Raw genomic sequence first — 17,339 nt, 5'->3', positions numbered from 1 at the left:
TTTCCCCATTTTTGGTAGTTGCAGCATCCAGAAAGTGAACCAGGGGCAGATAAACAAGTTTAATGCCCCTTAACATTGAACAACAAGGGCATTGTCACGTTGCTTCTGTATCCTTCCCTTTCCTTTTCCCAGCTAATATCTATCGAGAAGGGAAGATAACATTAAACAAAGCACAAACTCATTTGAGGAAAACAGAATGGATAAGCTGAGAAGGCCACAGAGACTATTATTTGTCGCCATATGCTAAGCCTTCCAAACTGCGTGATGCACAAGAACTCAGATATCCTCCTCCAGAAACCAGCAGAAAGTCTGAAGATTTGTTGAAAAAGTGAATCCTGACTGTTTCCGGCTTATACTCAATAGTGCAACTTGGGGCTATCTTAGGGATGATGCAGGAAGGGTACTGGATCAGGGAAGAAGTAAGATGCCATGCTTGAAGAAAAATTGAAATGAAAGAATGAACCAATTAACTTTTCGTGGGATGCAATGCGCCCCCATTTACAAGGTAATGGTCCTGACCTACTTTTTAGCTTTTATAGCTTTTAATTTCCTACCAAACGAATGTTTGATCCTGTCTACTAAACTCATAAGGACTCCAATGCCCTATTTTACATTTGGACAGAGCATTGAATTTCACAGTAAAAGTGCATTTAATTTTCCCTTTTGTAGGATTGTCATCCTCAAGTTCTGGCTTGAACCAGTGGTGACTGAGGGATGGGTGAGTGAGGGGACATAATGCAGGGCATCCTCACCACATCGTCCATTCTTCGGAACGAGAAGCTGAGTCTTAGGTTGTTCTGCCAGCACTTTTCCTTCCTGACCAGCTTATTGCCATTCCTCAGCACAAACTCTCCGATTCGTGTTAAAGCGACCTTCATGGTCTCCTCATTCATGTTGGCAATGCAAACTCTGAACCATCCTGGCTCTGAACAGTGAAAGGAAGAACCTGGCGAGACATTGAGCTTGACATCATTGATTATGACCCGCCACAGATCCGTCTCTGCCTCTACGGTGCTCTCCCTCAGAAGCCCCCTCAAATCCATCCATAAGAAGAGACCCGCATTGCTGTTCAAGCACTTGATGCCTACTTGACGAAGTCCGTGAGTGAAAACCTTATGCCTGGTGGCTAACCTCTCCGAACTCTCTAAGAGGAAATTACCGATGAACTGATCGTCTGATAAGATGGATGCAATTAGGTACTGAGTTTGGGAGGATACTAGACCGAAGCTGGACATCTTCCGGCCGCACTCTACCACGGCATCATTGTATGAATACACAATCCCGACCCTGAAACCGGGGAAGCCCATATCTTTTGAGAGGCTATAAATTATATGGACGAGGTCGAGATTGCATGCTTGATCTTCCTCAATTATCTCCGAGATGCTTACGAAATTGGGCTGGCGAAAGACCGTGGCAGCATATATCTCATCACAAACTAGATGGATGTTCTTCTCATTGATGAAGCTCACGAGTTCTCTCAACGTGTCTCGGTCTAAGATGGTTCCTAGTGGGTTTGATGGATTGGTTATGAGCAACCCTTTTACTCTGATGTTGGCCTCAACAGCTTTTGCGTATGCATCTTCCAAAGCCTTCCTGGTGACCTTGAAATTGTTAGAGCTGTGACACACCACGGGAAGAAGTCGTACTCCGGTCCTCCAACACAAATCTCGATCAAATCTGCAAAAAGATAATGTTTTTTTCTTTGTCAGTTAACTCGATAAGAAACAAGTTGTCATTCATAAACGAAGAGGTTCTGTTTCACCATTCATGTTCAAACTCGGCCATGAAAACTCTTATTTGTTCTACATAACGGTCATGTGAAACTTTGATTCTTCATCCCGAAAGCTTGTTAACAGAGATGCCATATTGAGTATTAGACATGCCCAACACTCTCTAGCGCATGAAAACTGAACCTTATACGAGCGAAAGCGTGCTTTCGTTCTTCAAATTCACTCAATTCACTCACCAGGTCGTTCTAGGACAGGTTAGATTAACTTTGAACAGAACAAAAGTTATAATCAGTCTTAAGACGACCACCAAAAAGCAGTTGAATTGAGCATATATATTTTTTTTTGGGCAGGAGTTGAGATAGCTAAAGGCCCTCCTAATTTGTCACCTGGAAGATGTATGGAAAAACCGCATTGAAGAAAAAACTTCACTGTTCAGGCAAGAGTAGCCTCTAAAGAATGGCCTCATCTTTTTTGTGGGGACACTGAATAGAATTCTCCGAAAATGGTACCCGACTTCAATTATTGTCAAGAACCAAAGGTGAATAGTCACAAGAAAGTCATGTCCTTTAGGCCGTAGCGTTGGATCACGACAATGAAATTTCCAGGCAACTTGCCCCGTGTCTGATTCAACTCCACTAGTTGTTATTGACTGATCATGTGCGGGCTATATTGACTAATAATGCTCGCAGGTTGTTGACATTGCAAGACTACTACGGATCATGTGAGAGAGATGGAGCCAAGCAAAACAATTGGAAAATGATCCGTCTTCAATGATGAACACGGATTAAATCTGATGTAAAATTCTTAATGCAAACACAACAAGCTAAACCAAACATTTCTTTAATAAGATTACTTGGCTGTTATGATAGATAAGAAAACTGATAACTCGCATCATACGAGTAATATAGCTATCTTCCGGGTGGTAGCCAAATTTGTTTTCTAATCTTTCCGATGCCTATGTTGGAAGATGACACCGTCTAATCTAATCTCCAATAACGTGAACTCGTGAATCCCACCTTATCACATAAGTTTCGCATTATCATACTTTAACCAAGCCCGTATATAGGATGGAAATACAGAAAATAAATGCGAAATCTTTACCCTGGATAATAAGGGGTCGGCACCAAGAATGAATCACCACGATCAGCCAGGCAAAATGTGATCAGCTCATGAGCTCCTGTGGCTCCCCCGCTCATGACAATCCGGTCAGGCTCAAACCTGACTTTGTCCCCTCTCACTCTCCCCATAAACTTTGCCACAGCCTGCAAAAAATCATGGTCTCAAATTTCTTTCACACATTGATCAATGGAATAATGCACAGATTTGGTACTGTAAAAAAACACAAAAGAAGAAGAAGAAGAAGAAGAAGAAGAAGAAGAGAGAGACAATAGTTTGATTCACCCATACATACGTTTCTGAACTCGGGCAAGCCATGATAGTCCTGAAAGATGGCAATGTCCCTGAACTTGTCCACTCCTTCCTCAGTGCAGATGAAGGCTTCTGGGTTGTTCACAAGCCATTCTCGAACCAAGTCGAAACAAAGCTGCACATTGGGGAAAAAAAAAAAAGTTCACTTTTTGAGCTTTCAGTACAAGACCCTTTCTTTGAAAAAAGAGGAATTCCGAGCAAAGTTCTTTCCTTTTTCAATTTTTTCCCTCTCTTTTACCTGATGTTCTGCAAGACCCATTTGGATAACTCCATTGGGATTCTGGGTAGGATGAAATGGGTCTCTGTCGTACGCCTTCCATCCGTCGAAATACGAACACTTCTCGGCATGGCCATCGTTGGTGGCTATCTGGGACAGCACTGGCTTTCTGTTGCTCGAAATGGAGCTCATGGCCTTCAAAGAACAAAAGCCTTTCGAGTTTCTGACTTCGTACCTCGACAATCTAGCAAGGAAGACAGACACAGATGAAGGAAAAGTTTGCGGGAAACAAGTATGAGATGGCTGTGGAGACGAGCAAGAGAAGAAGTTGAGCGATCCATGCTCGGAAATGGAGTATATATACACAGACACGCATTGTTGGGCTCGATTTAAGCAGCGAGGGAAGGTTCTTGGAAGATTAAGAAGAGGTATTTGGGTTTGATTCAATCCTTTGGTGACGAGGGGTGGGCGCTTTGAAGGTGGGTTGGATTCATGTTGTGGTTTCTTGGGTCTCGACCATGAATTTCCACGCACGAGCGAGGTCTTTGAACGACACGGCCGAAGACTTAATTTGTCCAATGAGAAAAACAAGTTTTACTAGGTAGCCTAAGCACACTTGCGCTAACATCATCTCCACAATACTGAGCTATTTTCATTTTATTTTTTATTTTTTCTAATGGTAGAATCTAGGGTTCGTTTACTTCCTGAAAATTGGATATTACTGGGAAATGTGTTTTTTGCACAAAAAAAAAAAAGTTATTTAAGAGTTGACGGTTTTATTCTCCTTTTATTTTGAATAGACTTTTTCAAACGTGTGAGAAATCAATTTCCGCTTGTTGTAAAAAAAAAAAAAAACTGAATAAGTACTTTTTGACAAACTAACCCAGGTCTAACACGAAACCTCGGGGACCGCGACGCACCGTCTAGGGACCGACAAACCGTGGTCCTTACAATCTAGCCTCGGCCCCTACGCCTGAACTGGAGTTGTCGGTGAACGAGCTCGACAACCCGATGCTCTCACCTAGGACGGACCCTAATTAGTGGGCCCGAATGTGTCGGTTCTTGGGTTTTAGGCAACTGGAAGTCGGAGGCAGTGGTGAAGATTAAGTTTGAGTTGGGACAACAAAATTCCAGTTATCATTAAGCTTTACGAAACTTTAATTGATTGTGAAATTTTTTTTTTTAGTTTGTTTATTTTCTTCGGCGATACGGGTTTCGGATGATTTTAGAGAAAACTACCCAATCGGTCCTAAACTTATTTGTATGGGTATTAATTCAATTTTAAACTTTTTAAATTTTATCAATTTAGTCATAAGTCTTTACATGAAATTTCAATATAGTCCTTTCAGTCAATTTTACGTGAAATGGCTGACGTGGTGACGACCAGTCATCGCTGCTCGTCCTATTCGGGACGCCACCACGTTAGTGATTTTCGGTGAAAATTGACCGGAAAGACTATGTTTGGAATTTTGCGCCAAAGTTCACGACTAAGTTGATAAAATTGAAAATTCTAGAATTGAATTGGCACTTGTTCAATAAGTTTAGGACTAACTGGACAATTTCTTCGGTGCTTATCACATAATTATGCGCAAGAGTGTTTTTCTAGCACTAAAGATGCATGTTTGGAGTGGGGTTCCTTGCATGCGGAAATGCGAAATTATCCAGTGCTAGAAATGTATTCGTTTGGTGATCGTATCAAATTTGGCTTCCCATTTCCTTTACTCGGCGGAACAAATCGAACCACATTGTTCTCATGCACCACGATGCACAGAGATTTTGGTGTTCAAAGATAAAATGGTGATTCATATGCATCACACTTTTTGGAAAAAAAAAAAAAGAGAGAGAGAAAAAGCCAACGATCACCGGTTCAAATCGGCGTGGAAAAGGATTGTCCGAATATAAACATTTGATATTTTGTTCTTATTAAGAGTTATGTCTTTGGGATCATGGCAATTTCATTCTCTTTCATGAACGACCAAGAGCATTGACGTCCTTCATTACACCTATCGGTTGTAATTCATCTAGCAAGCGTGTACATGCCCTCCTCCTTTGTTAGGGTTTTTGTTAGCGTAACAAGTTTTACGGACGAACTAAATTTGACTAATATATCTTGTTTTCTTGCCATACATTACATGAATCAAAGTGAACATAAACAAAATAACGGGAGACCAGGAATTCAAAAGTCTATGATCACAATTTTGAGTTATGACCGGTCAAATCTTTATACTTCGTGATTAGTCTCGTTGCATGTCTAGAGGACTTCTTCGACCCACCAAGCCTAACATGTCTGCGCAAGAAGGTAAAACTTTGGACCACGTGAAAGGCCCAAAAAACATGACGAAAGCTCCATCAAAACATAGATTTACTAAGTCAAGTCTCATGTCGTGGTCAGATCTGGATCGTGTCTGGTCTCCGGAGGCGCCCATTTGGCCGGTCGAGCTATGTTCTTTTAAGTTGCGATTTGCGTCAAAGTCAGCAGTGGACCGAGGGCTCGTGCACGTGGAGGTCGACAAGTTCGGATCGTTCACGATCTCTCGGCCCAAACAAGAATCGAAAATCATGATTTGTTAGGACGATTCGCACTTCGGTCACTACGATGGTTTGATCTTTGATACAATGCGGGTCATTCCATTCCTTTGTTAGTAAACTTTGGCGGGTCGAGCTTGTCGTGGAAAAGCATATACAAAATCTGGTAATTCATACTTTTTCTCACTCCACGTTCCTGGATAAGCTCTCTCTTATTCACTTTATTAATCGATTCGCTTTACTAACTTAATAACAATAAGAGAAAGATAGCCAACAAGGCATCCGGCCTAGCGGCTGAGGGGGGTGGGGATGGAGACGCCCTAGTCCTCAATTCAAACCTTGAAATTGGGTTCCACCAAAACGGAAATCGAAAGCAAAACGGGAAATGCTCAACGCTCACGAACCAAAATCGCAAATTTATTGGCTTCAATACTCTCGAATTACTTCAAGGTGTAATTCACAAAGAAGCAACCTTTTTGACACTCTTCATAAAGAAGATCCAATTCTTATATAGAAAATAGTTGGATCCAAAATAGGATTACCCCAAATTACAAAATCTTCTCAAACAAGGAAAACACTTAAACTAGAACCAACTCAAACTAAGAATGATAATTTGAAAATTAATTTTTAGGCGAGATTTATATTTTTAGGCTTCGTTTATTATACGAAAAAATGATAATTTTAAAAAATAATTTTCTAAAATGGTCATTCGAAATAATTAATCGATGAAAACATGTTCCACAATAATCTATAGCCTAAATATTTTTGTGATAAGAATATTTATCGTTCATTTATTTCGTAAATAATATAAATACTTATTTTCTAGCAAAAAATTATTTATTTATTTTTCGCCTCCAGGTAACTCCAGCAGCGAGGCTGATTCTAGAATTTGAGGCCATCGTCTCTCTCTCTCTAGATTTGAGGGGTGCATTGTGCAGAGGTCTGCATTCTCTTTCATGGGGTCTATCCTCGGCGACTTGCCGTCGTTCGATCCTCACAACTTTAGCCACTTCAGGCCATCCGATCCCTCCAACCCTTCTGTGAGTTTCGCTCATTCTCTCGGCCTTCACCTTGTTCCTTTTTGTTTGGGGGGTGGGTTGTGCGCTTCATTTTAGTTCCTCAATTTCTGCTATCGATGCGTATGATTATCTTCTTGTCTCTGTTCTTACTTCTTGGTCTATTTTTTCGGTGGTGAAAAAGACAATGAATGAAGAATTGCATAGGAGAAGTGAAGTTGTCTTCAGCTTCCATGTCCGAACTGAGGGCTTTTTATCAGTAGAGTTAGATTGATGGAGCTGGGTTCTGCGCGTTTTGTGGCTTCAATGGGGCAAAATTACAACTTTGTTCAAGCTGAATGAGTTCTTAGCTTATGTCTTAAGTTATCCTATTTGATTTTAGCCAGGGCTACGATTCAGACTGGTCGGGACAGCAATGCTTGTTCTTAGAGATGTGTATTTTGTCCATTGTCGACGCAATGAGAATATGTTGCCTTGCCATGCCTTACCGCATCTATCTATCTATCTTTGGATGAGATTTCTCTGGCCTTCTTGGCTCTGCCCTGCTCAGGCGGTTGTTCTGAAACCTGAGAAACACTGGGATTTAGCGCAGTCACAAGAAGTCTTTAGCACAATTTTGCTGCTTTTATTGTCTCCTTTGCGACAAAGCCATTAGCTTTTAGCCAACGAGCCATTGTAGTTCGGTCAGATGGGCGCACAGAGCTGCATCTTAGTGACTGGTTTAAAACATGGTGTTTTAAAGTTTGTATGGATGATTTGTTCTTGAGGACATGTTGAGTAACTTTAAGAAACTTTAATTGCGTAACAAATTTACGGTCTTTTGAATAAAGTTCTGTCTTGATATAGAGGATTCTTATGGTAGTTTCTTTTCAAGATTATGGGGGTTATATCAGGATATCTACTGGTCTAGGCTACACCTATCAAAATTAATGGACCATACATAGTGTTTGGATCTAATATTTCAAGTTATTAATGACCAGACGAAACGAAGAAATAATACTTGGCGGTTGCTGTGGGGTCCAACAAATGACACAGCTTATGTCTGGTGATTGGTGAATAAAGTGAGCTCTCTTCAATTCCTCCTTGGTCGAGGAAGCTAAATTTGGTCAAATCGCCTTGTGGATGACAATGAACTCTTTGCTTTATAACTAATGTCCTGTTGCAGAAACACTGTCTTGTTACCTCTCAATTGGAACAAGAAATGGCATGGACCTGAGATAAGATGATTCGAACATAGCTTTACTTACATTTTTCAAATGTTATGTGTAGAAAATGACGCCTACGACCTATCATCCCACCCACAGCCGGACTATACCACCACCTGATCAAGGTAATAACGAATTAGATATGCATCTTCGGCACTTTTCGCTCATTGAGTTAATGTCGACTTTGATGTGGCTCTTGAGCTCTTTAACTGATTGTGAAGAGAATGTCACTTTTATGTGGAAGATAAGCAGTTTTTCCACTTCAGTTTTTGGAGATGTGGTTCTCATCCTCTTATTGCGATCACCCTGACTTGGTTGCAACTCCTTCCAGTGATAACTACTGAAGCCAAAAATATTCTGATAAGAAATTTCTATCGGCGTGCCGAAGAAAAGGTCAGTCATTCAGATGAAACCAGAATTTTGATAACCCACAGCTTGTGCCTCTCTCACTCATCCTTTGCATTTCGCATCCATAGACTACACATGCTGGATGAATGTTCGCTTGAATTTGCACTCTTCATGGGTGTATGTGTGCCTCAGAGAGAGAGAGAGAGAGAGAGAGAGAGAGAGAGAGATGCTTTCCATTGCTGATTGGCTTTTGTCAATATCAGATGAGACCAAAACGAGCTGCCTCTGAATTTCTTACACAAGAATCAGGATGCAAGCAACCAAGGGCTTCCATGACCACCTCAGATACCCCATAACGAGCTTCTGCATCGGGGTTTGCGACATGAGAAGTTCAGGAGTCTCCACTCATTGAGTATAGATATACCGCTGTAATATCAGACTGGTCTGTGGGCTTTGCATCTGCCTATTATTGGTATGTGGTTGCTCATCTTGTGTCTGTTATTTGGTGATGCTAGTTGGCTGTCATTTGGGACATGCACAGCCTCTCCCCACATGTACATTGGAAATAATTTATCCCTGATTTTTATGATCTCACTAGAGATGTTCCAAGTACCATCCGAGTGTGCAAAATCCAACGGTAAAGTTATTATCACAAAAAAGTAGTCATATTCATACATTCCTACCGTCTTTGATGCAGTAGAAAAAGAAATCCGTTTTCTTTTTTCATGGCTAATTTCTTTGTTGATATTTCTTGTTGCTTGAGGAATAGCTTTCATGTCACTGTGTCTAACCTGCCAATTAGATTATGTATTAGTGTTTGCATGAAAGGCGTGCTTGACTAATGGCTCCATGTCATCTCCTTCCATTTCATACATGCTGCTCTTTTTTCAAGTCTCAACTACGCCTATTTCACCAACCTATCCAAAATCTCCGTTTGAAAATGGAAATTATTTGGTTTGATTTTCTTTCTAGCAGTGCAATGGATAGGGGAAGTAAACAAATCCTAATCTTATGCAGTTATGTCTTTCGTTTGACTTTTTTTCTGCTTTAGTGATCGGCTCGATAACTTCGTATCCACATCCTTCACGAGATTTCGGAAAGGTGCAAGCCTGTGACTGTAGCCTCATCAAATACCTGGAGAAATCTTCAAGTCTTTGAGGATCGTGCCCTTCGTATAATTACATTTCATTGTAGTTTTCTTGTAGCATTTGAGAATCTCTGGGACATATAGATTATGAAAGGTTTATGTCATAATTAGGTCTTATAGACGACTCTTGAGATAGACCTGAAGGAACTTGGGAAAGGGCGAATACAATGTCGTAACGCCGCCGGCACCATCATGGGTTGGTGAGCAAACACTGCCTTCACACGGGGTGTAGTTCCCGCAGATGTTCGTCCTGTTCATGATCTTGTGATCCTTGGGAAAATATGGGAGATCTTTACGGGCCGTTTTTGGCCTAACGACAGAAGTGACCAACAATCGTGCAAAGAAAATGGATTGAAGCTTAAGTTGTAGGTTTTGGAAATGCTTTATGTTCATCTCTAATGGTTGTAGCTAGACTTGTCAAAATAGATCATAAATTTATATATAATGGGCTGAGTTATTATAAAACTAATAATGTTTGATATAATAATATCCTTGTTAAATGAGTCATAATTAGGTCGTAAAGAGGTTCATAACTTACTTAAATTCAACCCATCTCTGTGATTCTTTTTTCGTTATCTCTCGTCCTTACTCGATTTCGCGCTCACTTACATCTTAATTTGGGTACGAGTATTTCTATATGAGATTAAATATGAAAGTGTTTAAGGAATATAGGTAGGTTGTATTAGGTCAGATTAGTTTCGGCTTGATTCGATCCACTCATTTGACGGATCTACTGATTGCTCCGATATCTTGAGTTTCATGTTCATCCGAGACAATGATGTCGTCATGATCTGCAGCATCATCCACCTCAATGACATCATCATCCACCTCGATGACGGCCCTTCTGCTTCGCTAACAGCGAGCCATTCCATACCGCCAAAACCTCAAACCCCTTCGGCAGACTTAGCTCGAACCCCAACTCCCCTAAATCCCATCAACTCTCCCTTGCTAAAAGGTAAATACAATTTGGACCCAAAAAAAAAAAGGTAAATACAATTTACGGGTGACTCTAAGAAATAATTAATTACGTTTAACGGTTGCAAAAGATATTTCTATGCCAAATAAAATTACAAGTAACTATGCTTAGTTTTCTTAAAAAGTTACATAAAATGTTGATGTAAAAAAAAAATCTATGACAATATGGATGTAACTCACCTGTAATTGCTGTAACTTGTAACCAACAATTTATCTTTATGCACAATTATTTATCTGTAGAGTCTGTAACATGCAATATTAACACTTAGGGTGTGTTTATTTCACGAAAAACTCGAGATTCGAAAAATATTTTTCAAAAAATGATCACTTGTATCGCTTATAGAAATGAATGAATGATTTCATGATAGTTGTTAGCCATAAATTGTTGTCAACAATGAAAATATTTTTCGTTAAGTAATTTTTTTAAGCGATATATATCGAAAAATATTTTTCAAATTTTGAGTTTTCCGTTTACAAACGAATATGGTAGCATGGTAAAATACCTCAAAAATTGTGGAAAGTGATGGTAGCTATACTTAGCAATTGGCAAAATGATATTTTGAGTGTCAATATTTGTGTACGGCGCTCATATTAATGTCAATATTTTTGTTGAATCACTAAAATACCAAATCGGAGAAAAAACGATTATTTACGTGCTAATTCTAGCCAAAAACGATTACTGAAATGTCAATTCTGGCCAAACAATACACGTGGCATTTTTATTAGTTTTTAAATATTATGTGGAATTTTTTTTTTAAAAACAGTCCACATGGCATCCGCGTGGTAATTTTTTTTTATAAAAATAGTCCACATAGGCACCACGTGTAATATTTTTTTTACAAAATGAACTAAAATATTTTTAAAAAATTAAATTAAAATTTAAAAAATATCTAAATAACTAAAAAAAAAAAATTCATCTGTTGCAACGGTGAGGGCTTGTTTTTTTTTTTTTGTTGGACCAAAAAAGAAAAGCTTTTTTTTAAATTTTTTTTTTAATTTTGGCTTTATTTATTGTTGAATTGGAAGTTCCGACGAGCCACGTAGATACCACATCAGATTTTCGACGAAGCTCACAGGAGCCGACATTGAAATAACCGATTTTTAAAAAAATTAATACTTAAATGATCCAAAAAAATACTAGCATTAAAGTGAGTGTCGTACACGAATATAGACACTTCAAGTGTCCTTTTACCCTTAGCAATTGTTCTCAATAATGGTGTTTTTTTTTTCATAACTCTTTGTAAATGACAAGTTGGTATCAATCCTTCACATCATAGATTAATTCACCTTAAATTATTGTAAGGCTGAATATCCGAGTATCCATAACTTTCATTGAAAAAAAAAATTGCTTGAATTCCTCATATCTCTTCATGCAACATGCGTAATTGTCTTCGTGGGTTATGAAAATTTTAGATAAATCTGTCACTTAAAAACAATTCTGGAGATCTTGTGTCACAAAAAAGAACAAGATTTGGAGTACATATGTAACACAGATAGAAATTTAGAGTAAATGCGTCATATGAATTTAAGTTTGAGATTTTTAGTGTTATAACAAAAATTTGGATAAATATTTCATAATTTGAGGTTTTTGGTGATTTTTGCGTTCAAGAAAAAGTAGGAAAAAAAATCTGACGAAAACACGTGTACCGTCGGACCGAGTTCGGCTCCGTATAAATGTCGAAGATCGAATCTCAACCGCATGTGGCCGCACACCCACAGAGCAGAAAATACAATCCACCGCATGCGAAAATCACTCTGCTTCTCTTAGGTTAGGAAGAGAGCCCCCCTCTCTCCAAGCTTCCTGCGGGACTCACAATAATACGCCTAGAGACGGCGCTGGATCGCCCGCCGTAGCAGAGAGACGGAGAAGAATCCATGGCGGCACCAGAAGCTCCTCTCTGCTACGTCGGCGTCGCCCGCCAATCTCCTGCTTTTCGCCTCATGAAGCAAATGGTACGCTGGGCGTTGGTGCCCGCGCGCGCGCCTTTTTTTTTTTTTTTTTCTAATAATCTTTTCGTTGCGTATGAATCAATATGAGGCTTGGCAGTCCGAAAGGAGGAATTTTTGGTAGTTTTTGGATGTGTTTCGATGGCGGGTCTTTGATTGTTCGGTGCGGTGTTGATAGGGGTGGGAAGAAGGAGAAGGTCTAGGCAAGGACAAGCAAGGGATCAAAGGCTATGTTAGGGTCAAGAACAAGCAGGACACTACAGGTCCGTGCCTGATTCTCGTGCTTCATTTCACTACTAATTGACGGTGATCGAGGTTTTGTTGTTGTTCTTATTTTGCGCGCTCGTGTGTGGGTAATTTGCTCGTTGGTGACCTCGATAGGGGTTGGCATTGAGAAGCCAAACGAATGGGCATTCGACACGGCTCAGTTCGATAGCATTCTGAAGAGATTGAAAGTGGTAATGCTATTTTTCTGCTTTTTCACATGTAGGCAATTTGTGTTCCGCTTCTTGCAGTCTTTAGTATTTGTTTTGATGTTTCTAATTGGATTTCGTGCTCTTGCATGGTGGTTTACAGCAAGGAGCAAAACCCAGTGATGAAGGTAAGATATGATTGAATTTTTGCTCAGTAACTATGTTTCGCAAATATATCACATAAGTTTGCGTTGTGTTTGTTTCGCTCGATTGTTTTTTGGCTCCCGATCTGAGAAGCAATGCAAGTTGTCATAGTTCTGTGTTAACTTTTTCCTGGCAGCTACTGGGAAGAGAACTGAAGTGGAAGATGATAAAGATGACTCTAATGATGCTCAGGCCCTGGTTCCTAAGGCTACTCGAGCAAGGGGAAGGTGTGTAGTTTTTACAATGCTGCAGGATTGCTCTGCAGTGTCTATCTGTTTATGCATATGAAGTGAACTCTCTTTTTAGTAATTTCGGCTATTCTGCTATTCCTTGATAAATAGGTATAAGAAGAGAGAAAGGGGGAAGCTTGTCCATGCTTATTCATCACAAGATCTTGAAGGAATTCTTGTACGTTGATAGCTGTAGCTGCCTTTTGTCAAATTTTTCTTGATTTGTTATCATGAATTGTTTATAAGGTTCAATTAATTGCCATTCGGTTTGAGTCCCTGTGTACAACAAAGGACGAGCACAGGCTCCTTCTGTCAACAACAAACTTTATCATTTTATTTTGGACAAAGACTGTGATATGTAACATGCCGTCTTTCCAATCTGTTTTTGATTCTCAGTTTCGTTTAATCAAATTACAAGTATGGCTATAATAAATGGAAGATACATACTAGGTGGGGAATTATTTAAGTCTGTTAGTCAATAGAAATATCTGATACAGTCAATGTGTGCTATTTAAGATTTGGTTGTCTGTTTATTTTATTTTATTTTGGTCGGATGGTTGCCCATTTATTTGATGAATCATATTTTGATTTTCATGGTACGTTTGTTAGAGGAGAAATCTACAAGTGCTACCTCAGATTCAAGAACATTTTCTTAGAGACCCTTATTATTTTTTTTGGTTCCCGGTTGGAAGTAGGCTAGCAGCTATACTTTTTATATGAGTTCTCTATTTTCTCATTTTACTTGGTAATATTTATACAGGTGAAAAAGGTAGAGGAGTTGCCACAAGAAAATCTGGATCCCATCGAGGAAGGTTATCTCATGGATACATCAGAAAGCCCTGTCCTTGCCACTGAAGGTAATTTTCCAGAAACAAGTAATTGAGGTCCTTTTTAATGTAGGAGATCAAGTAAAATCTTGAAAAGGTTAGAGAGGCATCTTGATTATTGGATTTTATCATTGTACAAAGCACGTTAGGACTGCCCAACTTGATCGAGGGCTCAAGTTACGGTAATGGCAATGGCATTTTTGAGTCACATCTTCAGTGTATGCAAGCACTAAACCACCAAATGCAAAATGGCCACCTGCGTCTCACCCTTTTCTGTTGCAGTTCTTTGTTACATGTATAGTTCCACCTAGAGGATAGAAGAAATTGTACCATTTGAAAATAGTCAATAGCGTTATTAGAAAATAGTCACTCTTTTCGGGACATAACGCTTGCTGCCTGGCACTTGTCTAGCATATCTGTTCCTTAGGCAACTGGTTATTGGTACTTCTGTCTTGTCTTTATCAGACTCATTCTTGATCAACCGAGAATATCTACTTCATTATTGATCTTAACTGTTGGATAATTAGACCCCAACTTGTGCATCTAATATGATAATGATTTTTAGCCTTTCAACAGTTGTAGCAGCTTTCCTGCTTTTCTTTTATGCACATGGTGGTTTTGCTTTAGAGAAAGAAAATTGTTTCCATGTTGTGGCCTGAACTTGCTTCCATGGTTATGATGATAGCTCCTTTTTACAGGAAAGCTAGATGAGAATTCGCCAGAGTGGTGGGGCTCCAAGTATGGTTTTGTCTCTGGAGGTTTTCTTGGAGCAGGATCTACTCGAAAAAGAATAGTTGGCAGCAAGGATGCTGGGAAATGTAATGAAAGAACTGCATTTTTTGAAGAGGATCAAGAGAATCTCTACAAGCTAGTCCAGGTGCTTGACTTTTTATCTTGCCAAACTCTCTTGTCCGTATGGTTTTTTTGGCCACTTTGTTTGTATTGCTAGGTGAATTTAGTTCGTGAAATTTACATAGGCCAGTACTTTATATGTAAATAAAAATTATTTCACACCTGTTTAGTCATGAATTTTGGGATTGTTGTTGTTTGTAGAAGATGCAACACATTCGATTCCTTTTTTTTGTTTTTTCCCTGGATTGCTAGTGTACGCCTGATACTTTGTTTTATCGTCTCTCCTGCATGGGTTAAGAATGTTATATTTGAGTAGTGCGGAGTAGAGATAAGGATCTTAAGTTAGAATCCGTTTGTTTCACGGGAAATATTTGATTTGGGAAATGATTTCCTGAAATTCGTTGCTTGAAATTAACAATTTATTTCCGAACAATTTCTTTGACGATAAACATATTTTCCGTCTATTTTTTTATAAGCGATACAAGCAATCATTTTTAGGAATTTATTTTCCAAATTGTTCATTTTTCGCTAAACAAACATCAAAAAAATTTGGCATTGGCTGTGTTGGGTGGAGGTAATCAATGAGTTATCACCGTTAATATATTAACGTCTCAGGACAAGGCAACTTCTGGAAAGCAAGGACTTGGGATTAAGGACAGGCCGAAGAAAGTGGCTGGTTGCCATTTTCAAGGGAAAAAGACGTCATTCAACAACAGTAGCGATGATGATTCTTCAAATTCAGGTTCATTAAAGCGAAAATGTGATGACATGCTAGAGAGGGGTAAGGCAAGCGAGCAAAAATTGAATCTGAAAAAGTTGTGTAAGCAACTTCTTCGTCAGGCAAGTCTTCCCAAATTAGGATATGTTTTTAACTTTTAAGGTCACAATGTGTGGTTTACTAATTATCAAGTTGATGCGTTCTAGGTCCCTGGGAATTCACTCAAGTTAAAGAAGCTGAAAGTCCTTGTGGAGGAACAGTCGTCTTCTGCTTTTTCAAACTTTTCTTCCAAGAAAGATGCAATTGCTCACTTGAAAGGAAAGGTATTTATTGACCTCCCGGAGATTTTGTATCATGGGATTTCTAGTAAACCTTTTAACTCGTTCTTGCCGGAATTCCTAAAAGTAGTCCAACGTTGATTACTTGATTATACCATAAAAACAAAACTTGTGCCCTCATGATGAATTCAAAAATTTCTCTTGGTGCTGTTGCTGTTTGATATCTTTTGGGACTATTGATTTGCTACGATTTGCAAGTTGGTCTTTGAGCAAATTTGAGTGAGTTTTTGTTTGTTGCTGCAGCTGGGAAGCAGTAGGAAATTCTCTGTGGAGGGGAAGACGGTGAGCCTCGTGTCCAGGAAACGCTGAAAATTTTTGTAGAGATTTAGTTGCATGCACCGAAATGTATATTGCAGCTGAGTTTTAGAGGAGAGAAAGGCGGCTGTACAATCACTAGCTTTTTTGCCGGGTCAGCTGGGACAAGGTTATTGTTCTCTCTTTCCTTGTCATGCTAGGACATAAACGAGATATATGTTCTCTATTGTTTCTCTTTTAGCGTGGTGATGATGTTGAGATGCTTGGATAGAAGATGTAACGGAGGGGATCATCGAGTAGTGAGAGAGGGCTTGGAAAGAGTTGGTGTTGTAGTTCTCTTTGAGAGGAGGATTTGTTTGTTTTGGCACATTTGGAAAACTCCTATCATTGTAATTTGACACTAGCATTATTTATGCGGTGACTGATTCTTGGGAATGACAAATGAGGATGCCATACTCTGCTTCTGCTTCCATTAGTCCTCAATGAAGCTACTACAGTGCAAATTAGAACTAAAATGTGAATGCCCGTAAATACCTTTGGCTCTGGCACCAACATCCGAACCAGTTCTGTTAATTTTTTTTTTTCATGTGGTCCTGATCTCTCTCTCCACTCTTTTCCAACTATAACCAACCCATTTGCTTCGTCCCCGTGCTCCTCTCTCCACCGAGGATGCTATTTTGCAGTTCTTGATGAAGCCAAATGACCTTCTGTTGACGGAGAGACGGGTAAATTCTACTCATATATGAAACTCTTTCCCAACTCATTTAAGGTTCATCTAGGGTTTGACGTGGGGAGCTCCTGATATTGGAATCCATTTGATCTAAATGGTGAAAGAACTGCTTCCACCAGACAAGCACTAATTAGTGAGGAGTCCATTCAAGTGGACTTAGGAGATGCCGTGAGTTTGATGGCAATATATTTCCCTTTAGAATATGTTCATCTGGCTTCATAAGCAATGACATC

General features: G+C 39.4%; 3 protein-coding genes across 4 annotated transcripts; 2 read left to right on the top strand and 1 right to left on the bottom strand.

The window, feature by feature from the left end:
• Positions 1–202: 202 nt before the first annotated feature.
• On the bottom strand, positions 203–3,679 carry LOC115740915 (1-aminocyclopropane-1-carboxylate synthase). Its single transcript, XM_030674567.2, has 4 exons — positions 3,397–3,679; positions 3,142–3,273; positions 2,832–2,992; positions 203–1,677 (listed from the first exon to the last, which is right to left on the bottom strand). The coding sequence occupies exons 1-4, from the start codon at positions 3,565–3,567 to the stop codon at positions 681–683; spliced, it is 1,461 nt and encodes a 486-aa protein (XP_030530427.1). The 5' UTR covers positions 3,568–3,679; the 3' UTR covers positions 203–680.
• Positions 3,680–6,758: 3,079 nt separating this feature from the next.
• On the top strand, positions 6,759–9,066 carry LOC115740909 (DET1- and DDB1-associated protein 1). The gene is made up of 4 exons (XM_030674559.2): positions 6,759–6,941; positions 8,187–8,247; positions 8,454–8,515; positions 8,734–9,066. The coding sequence occupies exons 1-4, from the start codon at positions 6,858–6,860 to the stop codon at positions 8,824–8,826; spliced, it is 300 nt and encodes a 99-aa protein (XP_030530419.1). The 5' UTR covers positions 6,759–6,857; the 3' UTR covers positions 8,827–9,066.
• Positions 9,067–12,311: 3,245 nt separating this feature from the next.
• LOC115740895 (G-patch domain-containing protein 1) lies at positions 12,312–16,859 on the top strand. 2 transcript variants are annotated; one of them, XM_030674539.2, is made up of 11 exons: positions 12,316–12,545; positions 12,718–12,802; positions 12,921–12,997; positions 13,116–13,140; positions 13,293–13,383; positions 13,498–13,564; positions 14,147–14,243; positions 14,912–15,090; positions 15,681–15,905; positions 15,990–16,106; positions 16,365–16,859. In XM_030674539.2, the coding sequence occupies exons 1-11, from the start codon at positions 12,468–12,470 to the stop codon at positions 16,428–16,430; spliced, it is 1,107 nt and encodes a 368-aa protein (XP_030530399.1). In that variant the 5' UTR covers positions 12,316–12,467; the 3' UTR covers positions 16,431–16,859. The 2 variants fall into 2 exon arrangements, with proteins under 2 accessions (XP_048141214.1, XP_030530399.1); XM_048285257.1 differs by lacking the exon at positions 16,365–16,859 and having other exon boundaries at positions 12,312–12,545; positions 15,990–16,209.
• Positions 16,860–17,339: the final 480 nt, after the last annotated feature.

This window comes from Rhodamnia argentea, chromosome 9, assembly GCF_020921035.1.
Source record: "Rhodamnia argentea isolate NSW1041297 chromosome 9, ASM2092103v1, whole genome shotgun sequence".
In the NCBI taxonomy this organism is placed as follows: domain Eukaryota; kingdom Viridiplantae; phylum Streptophyta; class Magnoliopsida; order Myrtales; family Myrtaceae; genus Rhodamnia; species Rhodamnia argentea.
The sequence above is the reverse complement of the archived record's forward strand: the minus strand, read 5'-3'. Positions and strand labels throughout refer to the sequence as shown.